This window comes from Lepus europaeus, chromosome 6 (genome assembly GCF_033115175.1).
Source record: "Lepus europaeus isolate LE1 chromosome 6, mLepTim1.pri, whole genome shotgun sequence".
In the NCBI taxonomy this organism is placed as follows: Eukaryota; Metazoa; Chordata; class Mammalia; order Lagomorpha; family Leporidae; genus Lepus; species Lepus europaeus.
This window is the reverse complement of record NC_084832.1, coordinates 40248691-40265270: the sequence shown is the minus strand read 5'-3', so window position 1 is coordinate 40265270 and position 16580 is coordinate 40248691. Positions and strand designations below refer to the sequence as shown.

Below are 16580 nucleotides of genomic sequence, written 5' to 3'. Positions count from 1 at the left end.
TTTTTTAATTAAAAGCACAGCAGTGACAGGTAAAATGGATTGAGCACTTTCTTGATGCCCAGCCAACACTAAGTGCTTTTAGTAATTGTTACCAGTGATTCATATGAGGCAGATGTAATTGTTGGTTCCATTTTATAGGTGAGAAAACCCAGTTTGAGAAAAGTTAGAGCTTGTGTCAGGGGTAACTAAGGTGATAAAAATAGGAGAACCTGGATTCAACACAAGGCATTCAAAACTATATCAGAATCTGTATTCTCAGTGTTGCAAACTAAAAACAGGATACAGTAGTGGATGGAGACCTGGGTTGTAAACCACTCTGTGTATAAGCCAGGGAAGTTGCTTAGACCGAATTAGTCAATTTCATTGGACCTCATGTTTTTGTTTGTTAAGCAAAAGGATTAACTAGAGAGTTGTCTGTTATACCCACGTGGGAGACCTAGAAGAAGCTTCTACATCCTAGATTTGGCCTGGCTTAGCACTGGCCATTACAGCCATCTGGGGAGTGTACTAGGAATTGAAAGATCTTCCCCCCCTTCCCCCCGACACCCTCCCACCTGCCCCACATCTCTCTCTAACTCTTTCAAAATAAATAAATCTTAAAAAAGGTTACTTGGGATTCAGCAGTCCCATTTCTGGATTTATATCCAAAGGATTGTCATCATATGTTTGCTGCAGCAGTATTCATCATAGCCAAGATAGGTTCATCAACATTTGAATGGATTAAATAATGTGGCACATATACACAGTGGAATACCATTTAGCCTCTTTAAAAAAAGGAAATTCTGTCATTTGTGACAGCCTGAGTGAATTTGGAAGACATTGTGCTAAGTGAAATAAGCCAGGCACAGAAAGACAAGTACATTGTATGACATCACTCATATATAGAATCTAAGAGAGTCAATCTTACAGAAATACAATAGAGTAGTGGCTAGAGGTTGGAGGTTAGGAGATGTGGGTCAAAATTTGTTAGACATAAAGAGTATATTTTTCATGACTTGTTGCATACTATAGTAACTAAAAAATTATGTGTACTTCAGAATTGCGAAAATATTCTCACTACAAAGACATAAGCATGTGAGGTGATAAATATGTAAATTAGCCTGATCTACTCATTCCACAATGTATATGTATCAAAAAATTACCTGGTACCCCATAAATACATATAATTATCCATTTTCATTTTTAAAAAATGACTTTTGTGGGGGGAGTGTTACTTCATACCTTCACCTTCATTGCTGCTCTTTTAGTTTTATACGTGTACTTCCTCAGTGTCAAAATTAATCAAGGGGCTGGCACTTCGCGTAGCAGTAAGACTGAGTTTGCTGAATCCCCATATCTTAGTAGACAATTTTAGGTCTTGCCGCTACTTTCAGTTTCAGCTTTCTGCTGTTGTGCCTGGAGATGGCACACTTGGGTCCCTGTTACCCAGGTGGGAGATCTGGATTGAGGGATTGAGTTCCCTAATCCTGGCTTTGGCCCGGTCCCATCCTGGCTATTTAATTGTAGTAAAAAAATTTCCATTTGGTTAATTTTTTCACTCTGGAAAATTTAATGGTAAAGTAATTGATGAATATAAAACGTAGGACTTTCAACTTAAAATGTTTTACAGGTATTAACATAAATAATGACTCTCCAGTTGGAAGAAAGCTGACCATTCTTTCTGAAAAAACCAATGGTGAGTATAAACACAAGCTGAACAGTATGTTCCATAATAAGGTACATTTGATTTATGAACCCAGTTCTGGTAGTAACACTTTACTCTGGAATTAAATCTTCTTAATTTTTATGAATGAGTTGTTTATATATTTGTTTTAGAAGGAACTATATATGAATAGTTGAATACAACTGTGATATGGAAATAGCAGTAGCGCACAATTTTCTTGTTGAAAGTGGGTGAATTGATTTCTGATTTTGAAAAGCATTCTTTTGGAAATTTGTTAATGTGGGAAATTCTGTCCACAAAGATAGGCTTCCCTTTTGATTCCAGTGTCAGCATCACAGCCAGGGGTTCACTTTTATGATAAACACATTCACATCAGTTGTGGAAGGTGTGGTGAACTGCTTACAGAAAGGTGGCGTGATCTGTAACAGAATGTGGAAATGGAACAGTCCAGTTTGGCCAGGATATCCTAGGGAAATGGCTGCTTGGGAGGCATGTGTTCAGTTGCATGTCATGCTTTTGTTGACTTATCTGTTTGTATTTATGTAATTATTTATTTGCTTGCTTCCAGCTGCTTGTCAGACATTGCTGTCTCTTCCTGTGGATTTTAATTTAGAAAGTATATTAGGTAAATACTGTATGTGTTTAATCCTTTAATAATGTAAATCAACGTTTTTGTTTTGTGATCTTTGTAAATGGGAATTTGTGCAATGCCTCTTCTCTTTTTATTTCGTTGAGACACAGAAAGAGCTCTCATCCACTGGCTCACTTTCCAAATACTTGTAGTGACACTCAGCCAGGCCAGGGGCTGAAGCTGGAAGCCATGAACTCAACCCAGGCCCCCTTGTGGAAGGCAGGAGCCCAATTACTTGTACCACCACCGCTGACTCTCAGGGTATGCTTTAGCAGGAAGCCAGAGTCAGGAGCCAGAGCCTGTACTTGAACCCAGACACTCTGATATGGGACCTTGGCTAGGCCAAATGCCTGCCCCAGCAGTGCCTTTTTCTAAACAAGTACTTTAAGATTTAAAATGTAACACATAACATTAAACCTTGTTCTCTTTTTTTGAAAAAAATTCAGAGCACATACTGGCTTTTAAAAAAATTAGGTAGCTGCTGGCATTGTGGCATAGTAGGTAAAGCTGCCGTCTGTGATGCCAACATCCCATATGGGCACCGGTTAGAGTCCTGGCTGATCCATTTCCATTCCGGATCCCTGCTAATGGCCTGAGGAAAGCAGTGGAAGGTGGCCCAAGTATTTGGGCTCCTGCAACTATGTGGGACACCCAGAAGAAGTTCCTGGCTCCTGGCTTTGGCCTGGCCCAGCCCTGGCCGTTGTGGCCATCCGGGGAGTGAACCAGCAGATAGAAGATCCCTTTCTCTGTGTCTCCCTCTCTCTCTTTTAACTCTCACTTTCAAATAAATAAATAAATGTTTAAAAAGAAATTAGGTAACTTCTCAAAGTGATTGGTGTTACCTTTTATTCTGTTATTAAATATAGGTGACTATTTTAGAGCTGATGAATTTGCTGATCAGTCTCCTGGGAACCTCAGTTCGTCATCCCTCAGAAGAAAGCTGTTTCTAGATGGGAATGGAAGCATCTCTGACTCCTTACCTCCAGGTTCTCCCAGTGGTTCACACAGTGGTGCTCAGACGTCACTGGAGGTTTTTTATTCAATAGATTTATCTCCTGTACGGTGTAGGAGCCCGGTGCAGACACCAGGTTCGGTAAGAAGTAGACTAAAAAGTGTCTGGTTATTTTGTTGTAGATGAACTTGGACCAAGATGTTCATAACTGTATTCAAGAAGATTTTGAGTATTATACTTCATGTATATTAACCTCATTCACATATTGTCATTAGTCATGGCAATGCTTTTGGCCAGACTCTCTGATTTTGTATCTATAGGTATAAGAGATGACCAAATTCAACATGAGTCTTAAGGAATGATGTAGGTCCTTGGCGGAACCACATCAGTTAGGATTAACAGTATAACACAACTAGATTGGCATTCATGGAGTGTATTACTTAAAATGTTTTCACAGCCAGCTGCTTGGTTGGAAATTGAAGAGTTTTACACCGTGCATTTACTCACTGCCATACTCTATTTCAAAATTTTTGTAGCAGTCGTTGGTTGTCTTTTTAAGAGGTGCTTTTTGATTCTTCTTGTGAACAATTCCTAGTTTATAGAAGTGTTCAGACTCGACCTTTTGGCTAAGATCAAGTGCAAAAGTGTTTTGAAAATGAAAACAAGTAGTATGCGGTGTGTCACAGAGCTGAAGAAGAGAATTACCCCAATTTACTATTTGTTTTTATCCTAGGGCCAGTTTTCTTCTAGCCCTATTCAGGGCAGTGCAAAGAAATACAGTTTGGGAAGCGTAGCTAGTCCTTCCCCGATTTCTTCACCCACTTTCTCTCCGATTGATTTGCCGATAAGAAAGACGCCACTCTCGGGTATGTCTCAAAATAATGAGTGTAAGATCTTTAAATTATCATTACTTGTTATTAAGGAGATTCTTCTTAGTTTCTTTTAACAGAATTCTTAAGTGCTCATTAACCCAACATTTTGATAACTTTTTTATTTTTTAATTTTTTTACAAAAGGAATAGTTTATTTTCAAAGACTGGAATTCTCAACAAAGTGCCACTGTAGTGTTAAATAGTATTTATTACTCAGATTAGCAATATAAAATCAAACACCCACTGAAAGAAAGGTGGCAATTTTAGAGTTGATTTTTCTCTGCCTTCTAACTTGTAGACTTCAGAAATTAGACATTTATATTTTATAAAAATATATTTGGTCAAGGTTTTTTAAGGTAGATGTAGTGTATAGAAATTCACACATTTTCTCTTTGAAAAACATTACAGCACTTAGAAAAAAACTCCCCAATTTTAAAAACCTATTCAGAGTAATAAAATTTACTGTTTATTTTGTTAATCTTTGCTTTCATGTGTATGTAGGGGTGTATAAATGGATATACACATGTGTATCTATGCCCTTGCACATAATATTATATGATTATATATCCTGGTCTTTTCACAGAGCATTTTATTGTATTATAAGTGTCTCATAGGTCATTGAAATAATTTTTTCTTATTTCAAAGCATACTATTGAATTGCTGTATAATATTTCATTGCATTTGTTTTAAAGCACTGGTAAGCATCTAAATGGTTGCTCGTTTTCATTGATCACAAAATTATTATTCTCTATACATTCTTTTGTGCATGTTTATATCTTAGATTAAATTGTCAGAACTGAAATTATTTTCCTAAAGATGGTGAATGTCTTTAGAGTCTTGATGAATTTTGCCAAACATTCTTGGAAGGTTGTGACAATGGAAGTTTTCATCAGTGAGTGTATAAGAAAGTCCTTTCTCCCCATCCAGAAACACTGGTATTATTTTCTGATGTTTGCCAATTTGACACATTAAGACCTTGTACTGCTTCAATTTTTATATCTTCAGTTATTAGTGATCCTGACTTTTTCCAAGTGTTTATTGGCCTTTTTTTTTTTTTTTTTTTTGATGCGGGTGCTTGTTGGTTCAGATTCAAGTGTTGTTATTAAGTGAATGGTTTCTCGTCGCTTTATCTTCTATATATTTTATTATTTGCATGGCTAAACACTTAGGTTTATTACCACTGGGAAGGTCGTTTATGTGTTTTAGCCAATTTTTAAGAGCTTTTTTTAAGTTAATGAAGTTATTAAAAATATTGCTTTAAAGCATTTTTATCACTTTGATTATCATTGTTGGACTCATCACATAAGGTACTTTTCAGTTTTTTTTCTGCCTTTTAATGCTACTTACTGTGTTTTACATTAACACATGGATTTTTCACATATTTCATTTACCAGGTAAAGATAAAGCTTTCAGTTGATTTGCTTGGGATCTTTGTACGTGAACCTTACTGGTATAGTAGCATTATGCTGACAAAGAAGTAATTCTCAAGGAGTAAAATATTTTAAATAAAATAGGGAAAATACCAGTGAAATTATTTTTGAAGTCCTTCATCCTTATTGAAATACATTAAATTGTGCTGTTGTTTTTACCAAAATTTTACTTCCACAGCAGCACAGCTGCTACAGAAAATCCAGTTTTTCTGGCTTGAAACATGATTACCATTTAGTAACAGCTTTTCCATGTCCTGTTTTTATGATGTGATTTTTTTTGCCTCCCAATCTTTTAGAACAAAGGAAGTTTGCTTTTCATTCTCCTGATGCTTCATCTTGTGCAAATTCTCATGGAATTTCTAATCCATGTATCCGAAGTCCTTACATAGAAGGCTGCTCACCAATTAAAAACTGGTCTCCCATGAGACTCCAGATGTGTCGAGGCGGTACCCAGTATCGAAGCTCACTGATTCGGATGCCCCTTACTCTCGAGGCTCACAGTGAAGATGAAGAAGATAAAGAGAATATTCCTTCCACGGATGTCTCATCGCCAGCCCTGGGTGCTGCTGGAGTGCACCTGCGGCAGTTGAATCCTGACACTTCTGCACATGGCACACATCTAGCGGTGACTGCCATGTCCATCACCCAGAACCAGTCCAGTGCTTCTGAGAAAGAGCTGGCACTGTTGCAGGATGTTGAACCTGAGAAGGACAATGACACTGTAGATATGGTGGATCCTACAGAGACAGCAGATGAGAACACCTGGATTAAGGAGCCGGTTGATAGTGAGAGTTTGCCCATGGCTGATTTTGTGAATGGAATTGCCTTCAGTATTGAAAACTCTCAGATGTGCATGTCACCTCTCGCGGAAAGCAGTGTCATTCCTTGTGAAAGCAGTAACATTCAGGTAAGGTACTTGAATGTTCCACCGCCCTTTATTTACCCATCTTGGTACTTTTTATCCTTTTTTAGGGTTATGGCTTAAAAGAAGAAAGGGGATAAGTGTGAAGACTGTAGCATTACGTAGCTTTTAAAAATATCAATACCAAATCCTGCTAAAAGGGTTAATACTTTTCATTAGGAGTGATTACGTGTATTTAATATTCACATTAACATACTTATTTGGACTAGGAAAAAGAGAGCAGAAAAGAAGTGAAGCCTTTCACAGACTTCCAGAGCCAGGCAGTTGCTCAGGATTCAGCTGTGTTTCATATAGATCTAATGTCAAAGAAAAGCAATTTCCAGTATACTATTTGTATTCTGAAAATAAGGCAGTTTTTGTACCTTTATGTGATTCAGGGGGAATAATCACATTGGAAAACATGACTTGTAGCTGGACTTTTTGCATGTAATCATATACTTTTAATTTGGAATGTCCAAATCCAGAGAAACTTGCCTCATCTGACAGATACATACAAACGTCATTACCAGCACTTACTTTACTTTCCAAGGACATGTTTTCAGTTAATTGCAATAGTCTTTGAGCTAAAATTTTGAAAGAACTTCAAAATAGCCTAAAGGGAAATTCTTTCAACATAATATTTAAGATTTATGTAGCATCTTCTACACAAATTTTAAAAAGTTTATGGAAAACATGTACAAAAAGTTTTAAACTTTATTTTCACTTACTTGAAAGGAAGAGTGACACGCAAAGAGAGGCAGAAGGAGAAAGAGATCTCTACCCACTGGTTAACCCCACACGCCAGAGCTGGGTCAGGCCAAAGCTAGGAGCCTGGAACTCCATGCATGTCTCCCATGTGTGTGGCAGGGACCTGTTGCATGTCATGGTTCACATTAGCAGGAAGCTGTATTGAAAGTAAAGGTGGGACGCAAACCCTGGCACTCTGATATGGGATGTAGACTTAACTGCTGTGCCACAACTCCCATCCCTACTCGACAATTTTTTTTTTAAAGATCTATTTCTTTATTTTCTTTATTTTATCTTTTGGATAGGCAAAACTAGACAGAGAGACAGAGAAAGGTCTTCCTTTTCCGTTGGTTTCCCCCACTGCAAATTGCTGCTACGGCTGGCATGCTGCGCCGATCTGAAGCCGGGAGCCAGGCGCTTCCTCCTGGTCTCCCATGTGTATGCAGGGCCCAAGCACTTGGGCCATCCTCCACTGTACTACCGGGCCACAGCAGAGAGCTGGACTGGAAGAGGAGCAACCGGGACAGACCCCGGCGCCCCAACCGGCGTCAGAACCCAGGGTGCCGGCGCCACAGGCAGAGGATTAGCCAAATGAGCCGCGGTGCTGGCCTTATTTCTTTATTTTGAAAGAGTTACACAGAGAGAACCAGGAGCCAGAAGCTTCATCCAGGTCTCCCATATGGGTGGTAGGGGCCAAAACATTTGGGCCATCCTCTACTACTATTCTGAAGTCATTAGCAGGGAGCTGGATCGGAAGTGGAATAGCTGGGACATGAACCTGCTCCCGCATAGGATGCTGGCATTATAGGCTGCAGCTTTACTCACTACTCCACCCTCTATGCCGGGCCCCCCTACTTATCTTATAATTCTGTGTTTTCACAAACTTTTTGAAGTACCTTTGTTTATGCCAGGCACTTACTTTGAGCCCTTTACATGTGTTAATTCATTTGGATTTCACAACAATCCTGTGAAATTATCAGGTGAAGTATTATAGCCATTTTACTTAGGAGAAAAGTAAGTAAATAGACTAAAGCTCTATGTAACTGGTAAGTAGTGGAGATTTGAGCCTGGCATTCTGGCTGCAGAGTATGTGTTCTTTAAGTTTATGCCTTCTCATAGTTATGCTTACACAGTGCTTTGATGTCCCAGGCACCGTTCTTTTTTTTTTTGCACAGAGAGGCCGTCCCTCGGCTCATGGCTGCTCTTTATGCACTGGAAGCATAGATTCCTATCCAGGCACTTTTTTTTTTTTTAAACTTTTATTTAGTAAATATAAATTTCCAAAGTACAGTTTATGGATTACAATGGCTTTCCCCCATAACCGCCGTCTCACCTGCACCCCTCCCATCTCCCGCTCCCTCTCCCATTCCATTCACATCAAGATTCATTTTCAATTATCTTTATATACAGAAGATCAATTCAGTGTATACTAAGTAAAGATCTCATCAGTTTGCACCCACACAGAAACACAAAGTGTAAAATACTGTTTCAGTACTAGTTATAGCATCACTGCACATTGGACAACACATTAAGGACAGATCCCACATGAGAAGTAAGTACACAGTGACTCCTGTTGCTGACTTAACAATTTGACACTCTTGTTTATGGCGTCAGTAATCTCCCTAGGCTCTAGTCATGAGTTGCCAAGGCTATGGAAGCCTTTTGAGTTCACCGACTTCTATCTTATTTAGACAGGGTCATAGTCAAAGTGGAAGGTCTCTCCTCCCTTCAGAGAAAGGTACTTCCTTCTTTGATGGCGCCGTTCTTTCCACTGGGATCTCACTCGCAGAGATCTTTCATTTAGGTCTTCTTTTTTTTTTTTCCAGAGTGTCTTGGCTTTCCATACAGGCACTTTTCTAACCACTTTTTTTGTACAAATAAATAAGTTCATTTAATTCTCACAAAAATCTGTAATGCTTTAGTGTTGTTGATTTTGCCTTGCAAAAGTTCAAAACTCTTGTAAGGATTCTAAATGACCGAAAATTAAATACAAGCTTTTGCTCATATTTTTATGCCTATATTACCTGTTCTGACTTCTGTATTCCTTGGATGCACACACAAAATCGCATTTATAAATTTTAGCTTTTAAGGTTGTTTCCCAAGTAGGAAAAGCACATATAGTCATAGAAATTACAAAGCACGTCTGTTGAAATACACCTTAATAATCAAATCCAACTACCCCTTGGAAGTCCGTATTCTATAATTGCAGTCTCCACTAAGTTGTCATCCAGTCTGTGTTTGCATACCTGCAAGGGTATTCCATTTTGTTTTTGTCTTTCCCTTACCATTGCAAAGCCCTTCCTTTTAAAATATAGTTTTATCTGTGATATCTACATAGTAGTCTGTTTTAATTTGGCCATCACACCATAATGCTTGCTTTTTGCACAACTATTTGTAGGCTAAAACTGTTCTCATGCATTTTGATTTTTCTACCAGTTAGTTAGCTTTAAAGCATGCACACGCAGCCATAGTTTCCCAGAACCTTTTGAGTTACTTCACTGTGGGTTGATCCCCTTCATCATCACCCTGGGGTGTGCTGCAAACCTCCCTGTGCTCTGTATCTTGTTTTCTGTGCCTTTCTCTTTTTCCTGGTTTACTTCTCATTTTACAGGAACACATTGTTCTTAGGCTTTTTGAAGAAGAAACATTTTTTTTTTTTTTTTTTGACAGGCAGAGTGGACAGTGAGAGAGAGACAGAGAGAAAGGTCTTCCTTTTGCCGTTGGTTCACCCTCCAATGGCCGCCGCGGTAGCGACTGCGCACCGCGCTGTTCCGATGGCAGGAGCCAGGTGCTTCTCCTGGTCTCCCATGGGGTGCAGGGCCCAAGGACTTGGGCCATCCTCCACTGCACTCCCTGGCCACAGCAGAGAGCTGGCCTTGGAAGAGGGGCAACCGGGACAGGATCGGTGCCCCAACCGGGACTAGAACCCGGTGTGCCGGCGCCGCAAGGTGGAGGATTAGCCTGTTGAGCCACGGCGCCGGCCTGAAGAAGAAACATTTTTAAGACACTGCAAGTCTGATATATTCCTTTTTTCTTACATGTGAGAATTTAGAAATAATTGCCTTGTATAGTTGAGGTGTTGCTTCATTTTATTGCAGTATTATTCTTGGGAGATCTGGAACTATGCCAGTGCTAAATCTGCTCGTGGTCTCTTTTTTCCTCTCTGGATATGCGTAGACTCTGTCCACAGAGTTCTGAAATTTCAGGGGTGTTCTCTGGTGTAGGTTTCTTTTCTTGAAAGAGTTACAGAGAGGCAGAGGCAGAGAGACAGGCAAGTGACAGGTGACAGGTCTTCCATCTGCTGGTTCATTCCCCAAATAGCTGCAATGGCCAGAGCTGAGCCAATCTGAAGCCAGGAGCCAGGAGCTTCCTCTGGGTATCTCACATGGGTGCAGGGGCCCAAGGACTTGGGCCATCTTCCACTGCTTTCCCAGGCCATAGTAGAGAGCTGGTTTGGAAGTGAAGTAGCTGGGACTCAAACTGGTGCCCATATAGGATTCTGGCACTGTAGGCAGCGGCCTCACCTGCTATGCCACAGCACCAGCCCTGGTGTAGGTTTCTTGTCATCCTTTGTAACAAGCACTCAGAATGCCCTAATGGTCTATAGACTTTCACCCTCTACTTCTTGGACCTTTTATTGAATAAAATCTTAAGATTTCTCTCTTGTAATTTTTATTCTGTGAAACACCTTTAGATTCTCCAGTTTTCTTCACTATGTCTATGCATTTTTTTTTTTTTTTAATTTTCCTTTTTCTAATTTTTGGGGAGATTTTTCTCAAGTTTACATATACCCATCACTGTGTCATGTATGTTCATCTTTTTAAAGACAGAGCCACTTTTTCACTCCCCCAAACCCATGATAGCCAGGGTTGGACCAGGCCAAAGCAGGAGCCATGAACTACATCTGGGTCTCTTCCTTGGAGGGCAGAGGCCCAAGCACTTGGGCCATCATCTGCTGCCTCCTGGGATGCATTAGTAGGAAGCTAGATTGGAAGCAGAGGTGCTGGGACTCAAACTGGCAGTGTGATATGAGATGTGGGTGTCCCAAGCAAGGCTTTGCGTGGTCTAGCCCTTCCCCTACTCTCCATCCTCATCGTGTTTCACCTCATTTTCTTTGTTTCAATCCCACTGGCCTTCCAGAGTTTTGAATCCCTGTATTTCCTCCTGGCCTTTGCACAGACTGTGTAGAATCTCTTTCTATCCCACCTCACCTAGTTAACCCCTTCGTTATTTTTGTTTCACAACTTACCGTTCACATCTTCCCTGAAGCCTTCCCTGATCGCACTAGCCAGGCTAGACCTCATTAAATGCTTTCATAACTCCAATAGCATTTGGTATTCTTTCCAATCAGACTATTAATCCAGCAATCATATGTTTTTCTTTATCCCCAGTGCTTATTTATATTAAAAAAAAAAAGCCCTGGTAAATAATAGCTACTCATTAAATATTTGTATAACGAATACATAGGTAGATTCAACCAGATGGACTGTATATAGTGAGAACAAGTGGGTCAAGACTTGGAGCCCTGCGGAAACATGCAGGGGTTGGATAAAGGATGCAGAGCTCTTGAAGGAGACCGAGACCAACGAACCAAAGAGGAGGAAAAGACTCTAGGAAAGCATGGTGTCTTGGAGCATCTCACACAGGAAAGAAGGGTTAGTACTGGCCAAATAGGAGCAAGGAGTAGAGAGCTTGGAACATGGCTGTTGCATTAATAATTGAAGGAACTGGTAACTGAACAGGCTTGAGGTAAGGAGATGCAAAGTAAATAGAGGTGAATTAATGAAATAATGCTCTCTGAAGGTTACTTGTGAGGGGAAAAACAACAACTGAGGAGAATAACAAGGCCAAGATCATTTTGTAATTTGCTTTTTACTTCAGATGGGAAAAACAGTATATTTAAATGAGGAAGAGAGCGAGAAGATTTTTTTAAAAAATAGGATTGGCAGGATAGTTGTTAATAGGAGGTATCTACGGGGCAATGGGTTAAGCCACCACCTGTGACACTAGCATCCTATGTGGTGTCCCAGCTGCTCTACTTCCAATCTAGCTCCCTGTTAATGTCCTGGGAAAGCAGTAGAAGATGGCCCAAGTACTTGGGCCCCTTGCACCCACATGGGAGATCCTAATAGAGTTCCTGGATCCTGGCTTCAGCTGTTGGGATCATTTACGGATAGAACCAGCAAATGGAAGATCTCTCTTCCTCTCTCGATAATTCTGCCTTTCTTGTTTGTTTCCTTTTTTTCTTTTTCTTTTCTGTAACTATGCCTTTCAAATAAAGAAATTCATCTTTATCTGTGATCCATTTTATAGATGAGGGGATTGAGGCATGCAGTTTAGGGTAGAATCTAGAGCCCTGGTAGGATTAGCAAAGTAATGCTGGTAGGAAACCAGCAGCATAGCAATAGATAAAGAACACGGGTTGATGGGAGCATAATGGCAGGTTTCAGCTTATAGCCCAGCTCTGTTCCTTTTCAGCTTGTTAGCTCTTTAAACTGGAGATAGGAAAACAGGATTAAGGATAATAATATGGTCATAGTATGAGTAAACAGTGCCTGAACATTGTTGGTTCCCAATCAATAGATTCTAAGGGGAGACACCTCTGATTGGTAGCCAGCAAGGGTCACTGAGAATGAGGGTAGGGCTGACATGGAGGCCATATATCAAAAATGCCTTTGTAAGACACAACTGTTGCCTATTGCAAACCTTTTTAAAGTTTTCAGAAGACAGTGGCATCTGGTTTATGTGGTGTGTGTAGGATGACAAGAGATACCCTCATTTGGAAGAACAGAAACTGGGCAATCAGAGTTAAGTTTGAATTTGAGTTCTTTTAATCCCAAGCTGTGGGATCTTAAAGCAAGATACCCTGACAGTGATGAGGGCATGACTTTTTCATGATTTTTTAGCATCTTCTCCCTCCTCCCTAGCTATAAAATGGAACTGATAAGTACCACTACATCTACAGAGAGTAAGATGATCTGTGTTGCCTAGTTGGTACACAGTGGGCAGTGACATTAGTAATGGTCTAGATGAGAGACAGAGTGAAACAGATCTTCCATCTGCTGACTCCCCAAATGGCCTCAACAGCTGGGCTTGTGCCAGTCAGAAGCCAGTAGCCAGGAACTCCGTCCACATTTCCAATGTTGGTGGCAGGGTCCCAGCCACTTAAGCCATCTGCTTCCTTCTGAGGGACATTTACAGGAAGCTGGATCAGCCGGGACTTGAACCAGCACTTGATTTGAGATACCAGCCCCGTCAGCTACCATCTTAACAGGTCTCCCATTGATACTGTGACAGATTCAACCTTTCTCTTGATGTAGTGTTAAGTATTAGTAGTGAGTTATGAGCCACTTAGCTGACAGTGATAAATATTAGAATAATTGGCAGATTCTTTGGAAGCTGTTATTTATATTTTTGATCAAATATCTACTGATATAGACAAGGTGTTTGCTCTGAGATATGACTGATATTAAATTCTGTATATCACAAGACTTTCATACTAATGGAACATGACTCCTAGTGGTGAGCAGAGATGCATATATCCAAAAAAACTGGCACATTTTTCTTAGTTATGGGTGGCAGAGTTTACCTTCTAGGCTATTCTGTGTTGGTGAGAATAGTAAAAGTTCATGGTCAGTCTTCCCTCTGATCCTAATTTTGCAAAGGATCAGGTGAAAGGTGTTGTAAATACTGAGATAGTCTATCTTGTGCCTAATTTGTAAAACATAACTATATGTACGTAAAAGGGGCTTTGAATAGCTCATGGAAAATATACCTTGTTAACTTAAAAACCTGAACTAACATCTAGAGCCATTCATTTATACATGTGGTATGATCATGAACAATCGGGTGTAATATAACCCACATTTAAGAATGTGTATTATTTTGAATACTTTTAAAGGCAGCATACCTCTTATAGAGTTACAACTAAGCCATTTAGAGCCAAGCTGGGAAAATGAGTTAGAAGGTGAAATTGATCATAACACTCATTTTCTTCTACTGGTATGATCACAGAGTAACAGGAAAGAAAACATGTTTTCAATGGTTTGTTCATTGATTCTAAAGGAAATTACAAGATATATTTCATTGGAAGGAATTATGAAGTTACACTGAAAAATCATCAGTTCTGTACAGAACTACCTTTTATCTTTTTTAATAATTTTGTGATCCATATTACATATTCTTTTTCAGATGCAGTAAATGACAGTATGTAGTTATTCACTCAACTATTTAACTTCTGAGTTCTCACAATGTATTTTATGGGTTATTGATAAGTGAACTAGAATTTGCAATTTTAATCCTCAGGGTTTTTTCTTTTTCCCTCTTCCTCATGTCAGATGGATAGTGGCTATAATACGCACACTTGTGGAAGCAATCTCATGGATGCAGTGGGAGCAGAAAGTGATGTGCAATCTTTTGAAATTGAAAACAAACCTCAAGTTTTTAATACAAAGGTATGCAGAAAATACAAATAGCTTGAAATAGTTTATAGGTGAAAAGTATTTACTAACTCCAACTTTTTATAATCTATTTTCCTCCCATTCTGTTTCAAGTTAAGTATGTTTATGTCCTGCTTACTTAACAGTGGCAAAAGGTGGTTTTTAAAAATGTACACACTTCACTTTTCTAGCTCTTTCACTATGGGAGAAGGTAAGAGAAGAGGTTGTAGGAGAGGGAGGACCAGTTCAGTTTTGGAAGGGTGCTTGACATCAGTTCCTTACAAAGGATAATGGGAGTCAGACTTCTGCCTCTAATGTTGATTTTGCTTTCTGTGAAATATTGCAAAGACATCTGGAAGCTAAGCATATAAAAGAATTTAGATTCTGAGAAGTAAATACTACATTTCAGACTACACATTAATTAAAAACACGAAAAGGGCTGTTTTCTTAGATTCAGTAGCCTTTGAACATTCTTTGCTCTGAATGAAAGAACACACAAGTAACTTACAATGTGTTTGTATAGGACATTTACTCAACCTTCTAGGTATGGTGATTAGTGATTACTACTGTCTATTCATACTTGAAGAAACCCATCGTACTTTTAGGCACTACTCAAGACATTCTTTGATTTCATATGCCAATTTATTAATGAACGCTAGAAACGGTAGCAAATGTATAAATGACCACAGCTCTAAGTGAAATTTAATGGAAAGACCGCCTTATTTTTCCTTTCTTCCATTTTGCAATTCTGTTTTAATGTAAGAACAGGTCTCTTTTTCAAGATCAACTTGAACAAAGTTGATTATGCTAGTAGGCATTAAGACACAGGAAGAATTCTTTCTGTATCTTTAGTAAGAAATTTCGAGTTTTAAAAATAGTTCGCATAGTAGTTGCATCCTTGAATGATGCTATTTAAAAACAAGGCATTTCCTTCTTTCTTCACAGCAAGACCACACAACACAGAGGTGTTGGATGAAAACAGCAAGTCCCTCTCCATGCGGCAGCCCATAGAATACCTCTGTCAGAACCAAAGACTCACTGCGCAGCTCCTTCCATATTTCATACACAAAATCAAAAATGTGATGGTGCCTGGGAAGAAACTGCTTCAAGTAACATGCTGAGATTTTGCTGTCCCTCCTTAATGTGAAAAATGAAGGGCTTAATCTGGCTAACATTAGCAACTCCTGGAACCTTAAGTTGCTGAACTACAAGTATATTTTTTATCAATAAATATTTTTGTACTTACCTTGAGTGACATGTTTAACGATAGAATACTGACAGAGCTGCTGACTAGCTCCTGTTCTACAAGATCAGTACACTGCTTATGAAGCCTCAGCAACAGCACTGGATTTAGCAGTGGTTCTGGTAACAGGTAAAGATGTGTTACAAAGGGGCACTGTGTGCTTTGTAAATATACCTCCATCCCGTGAGTGGGGTATCCTTTCTAGCCCAGACCCAGCTAGGCAGAGGAAAGAACATGGGAGAACAAGAGAAAAACTGGCTACTGGGAGAGTGGAGTCCAGTAGGGCTCAGATGTGTGAAGTCAGGCAGGTATGTGAGTCACATACCAATAGTTTTGAAAAACTTAAATCAGTGTTGGGAGCAGATGGATATAATGTTGGGAAGTATCATTGGATAACATACATATGTACTAATCATCTCCAAAAAAGGAATGATTTATGTGTAGCCAGAGGAAATAAAGACAAACATTATCAATGTGTCTTTTTCATCCTTGCCCTGTACCTAGGAAGCCTGCAGATTCCTTCTTGTATACCCAGCTCATCTTCAGCCACCCATTAGCCACATTAGGAAGATGAGTCTTTAATTACATAGGGTGTCAAGTGAATAATAAATTCACATAAAAACAACGGCTGCGAGGCTGGCACTGTGTGTAGACAGCTAAGCCTCCACCTGCAGTGCCGGCATCCCATATTGGTGCCAATTTG

The 16580-nt window shown here is 39.5% G+C and overlaps 1 protein-coding gene across 4 annotated transcripts in view; it reads left to right on the top strand.

Moving 5' to 3' along the window:
* Positions 1 to 16334, top strand: part of BORA (BORA aurora kinase A activator) — a 28007-nt gene extending 11673 nt beyond the window's left edge. For 2 of the 4 annotated variants that reach the window (XM_062194094.1, XM_062194097.1), the window contains exons 6-12: positions 1610 to 1675; positions 2232 to 2288; positions 3161 to 3387; positions 3980 to 4112; positions 5844 to 6454; positions 14533 to 14649; positions 15580 to 16334. In XM_062194094.1, the coding sequence (XP_062050078.1) occupies positions 1610 to 1675; positions 2232 to 2288; positions 3161 to 3387; positions 3980 to 4112; positions 5844 to 6454; positions 14533 to 14649; positions 15580 to 15645 (1277 nt within the window). In that variant the 3' untranslated portion in view covers positions 15646 to 16334. Of the gene's footprint in view, positions 1 to 1609; positions 1676 to 2231; positions 2289 to 3160; positions 3388 to 3979; positions 4113 to 5843; positions 6455 to 11662; positions 11891 to 14532; positions 14650 to 15579 lie in introns of those variants that run through there. The other 2 variants (XM_062194096.1, XM_062194095.1) reach the window with 2 other exon arrangements.
* Positions 16335 to 16580: the final 246 nt, after the last annotated feature.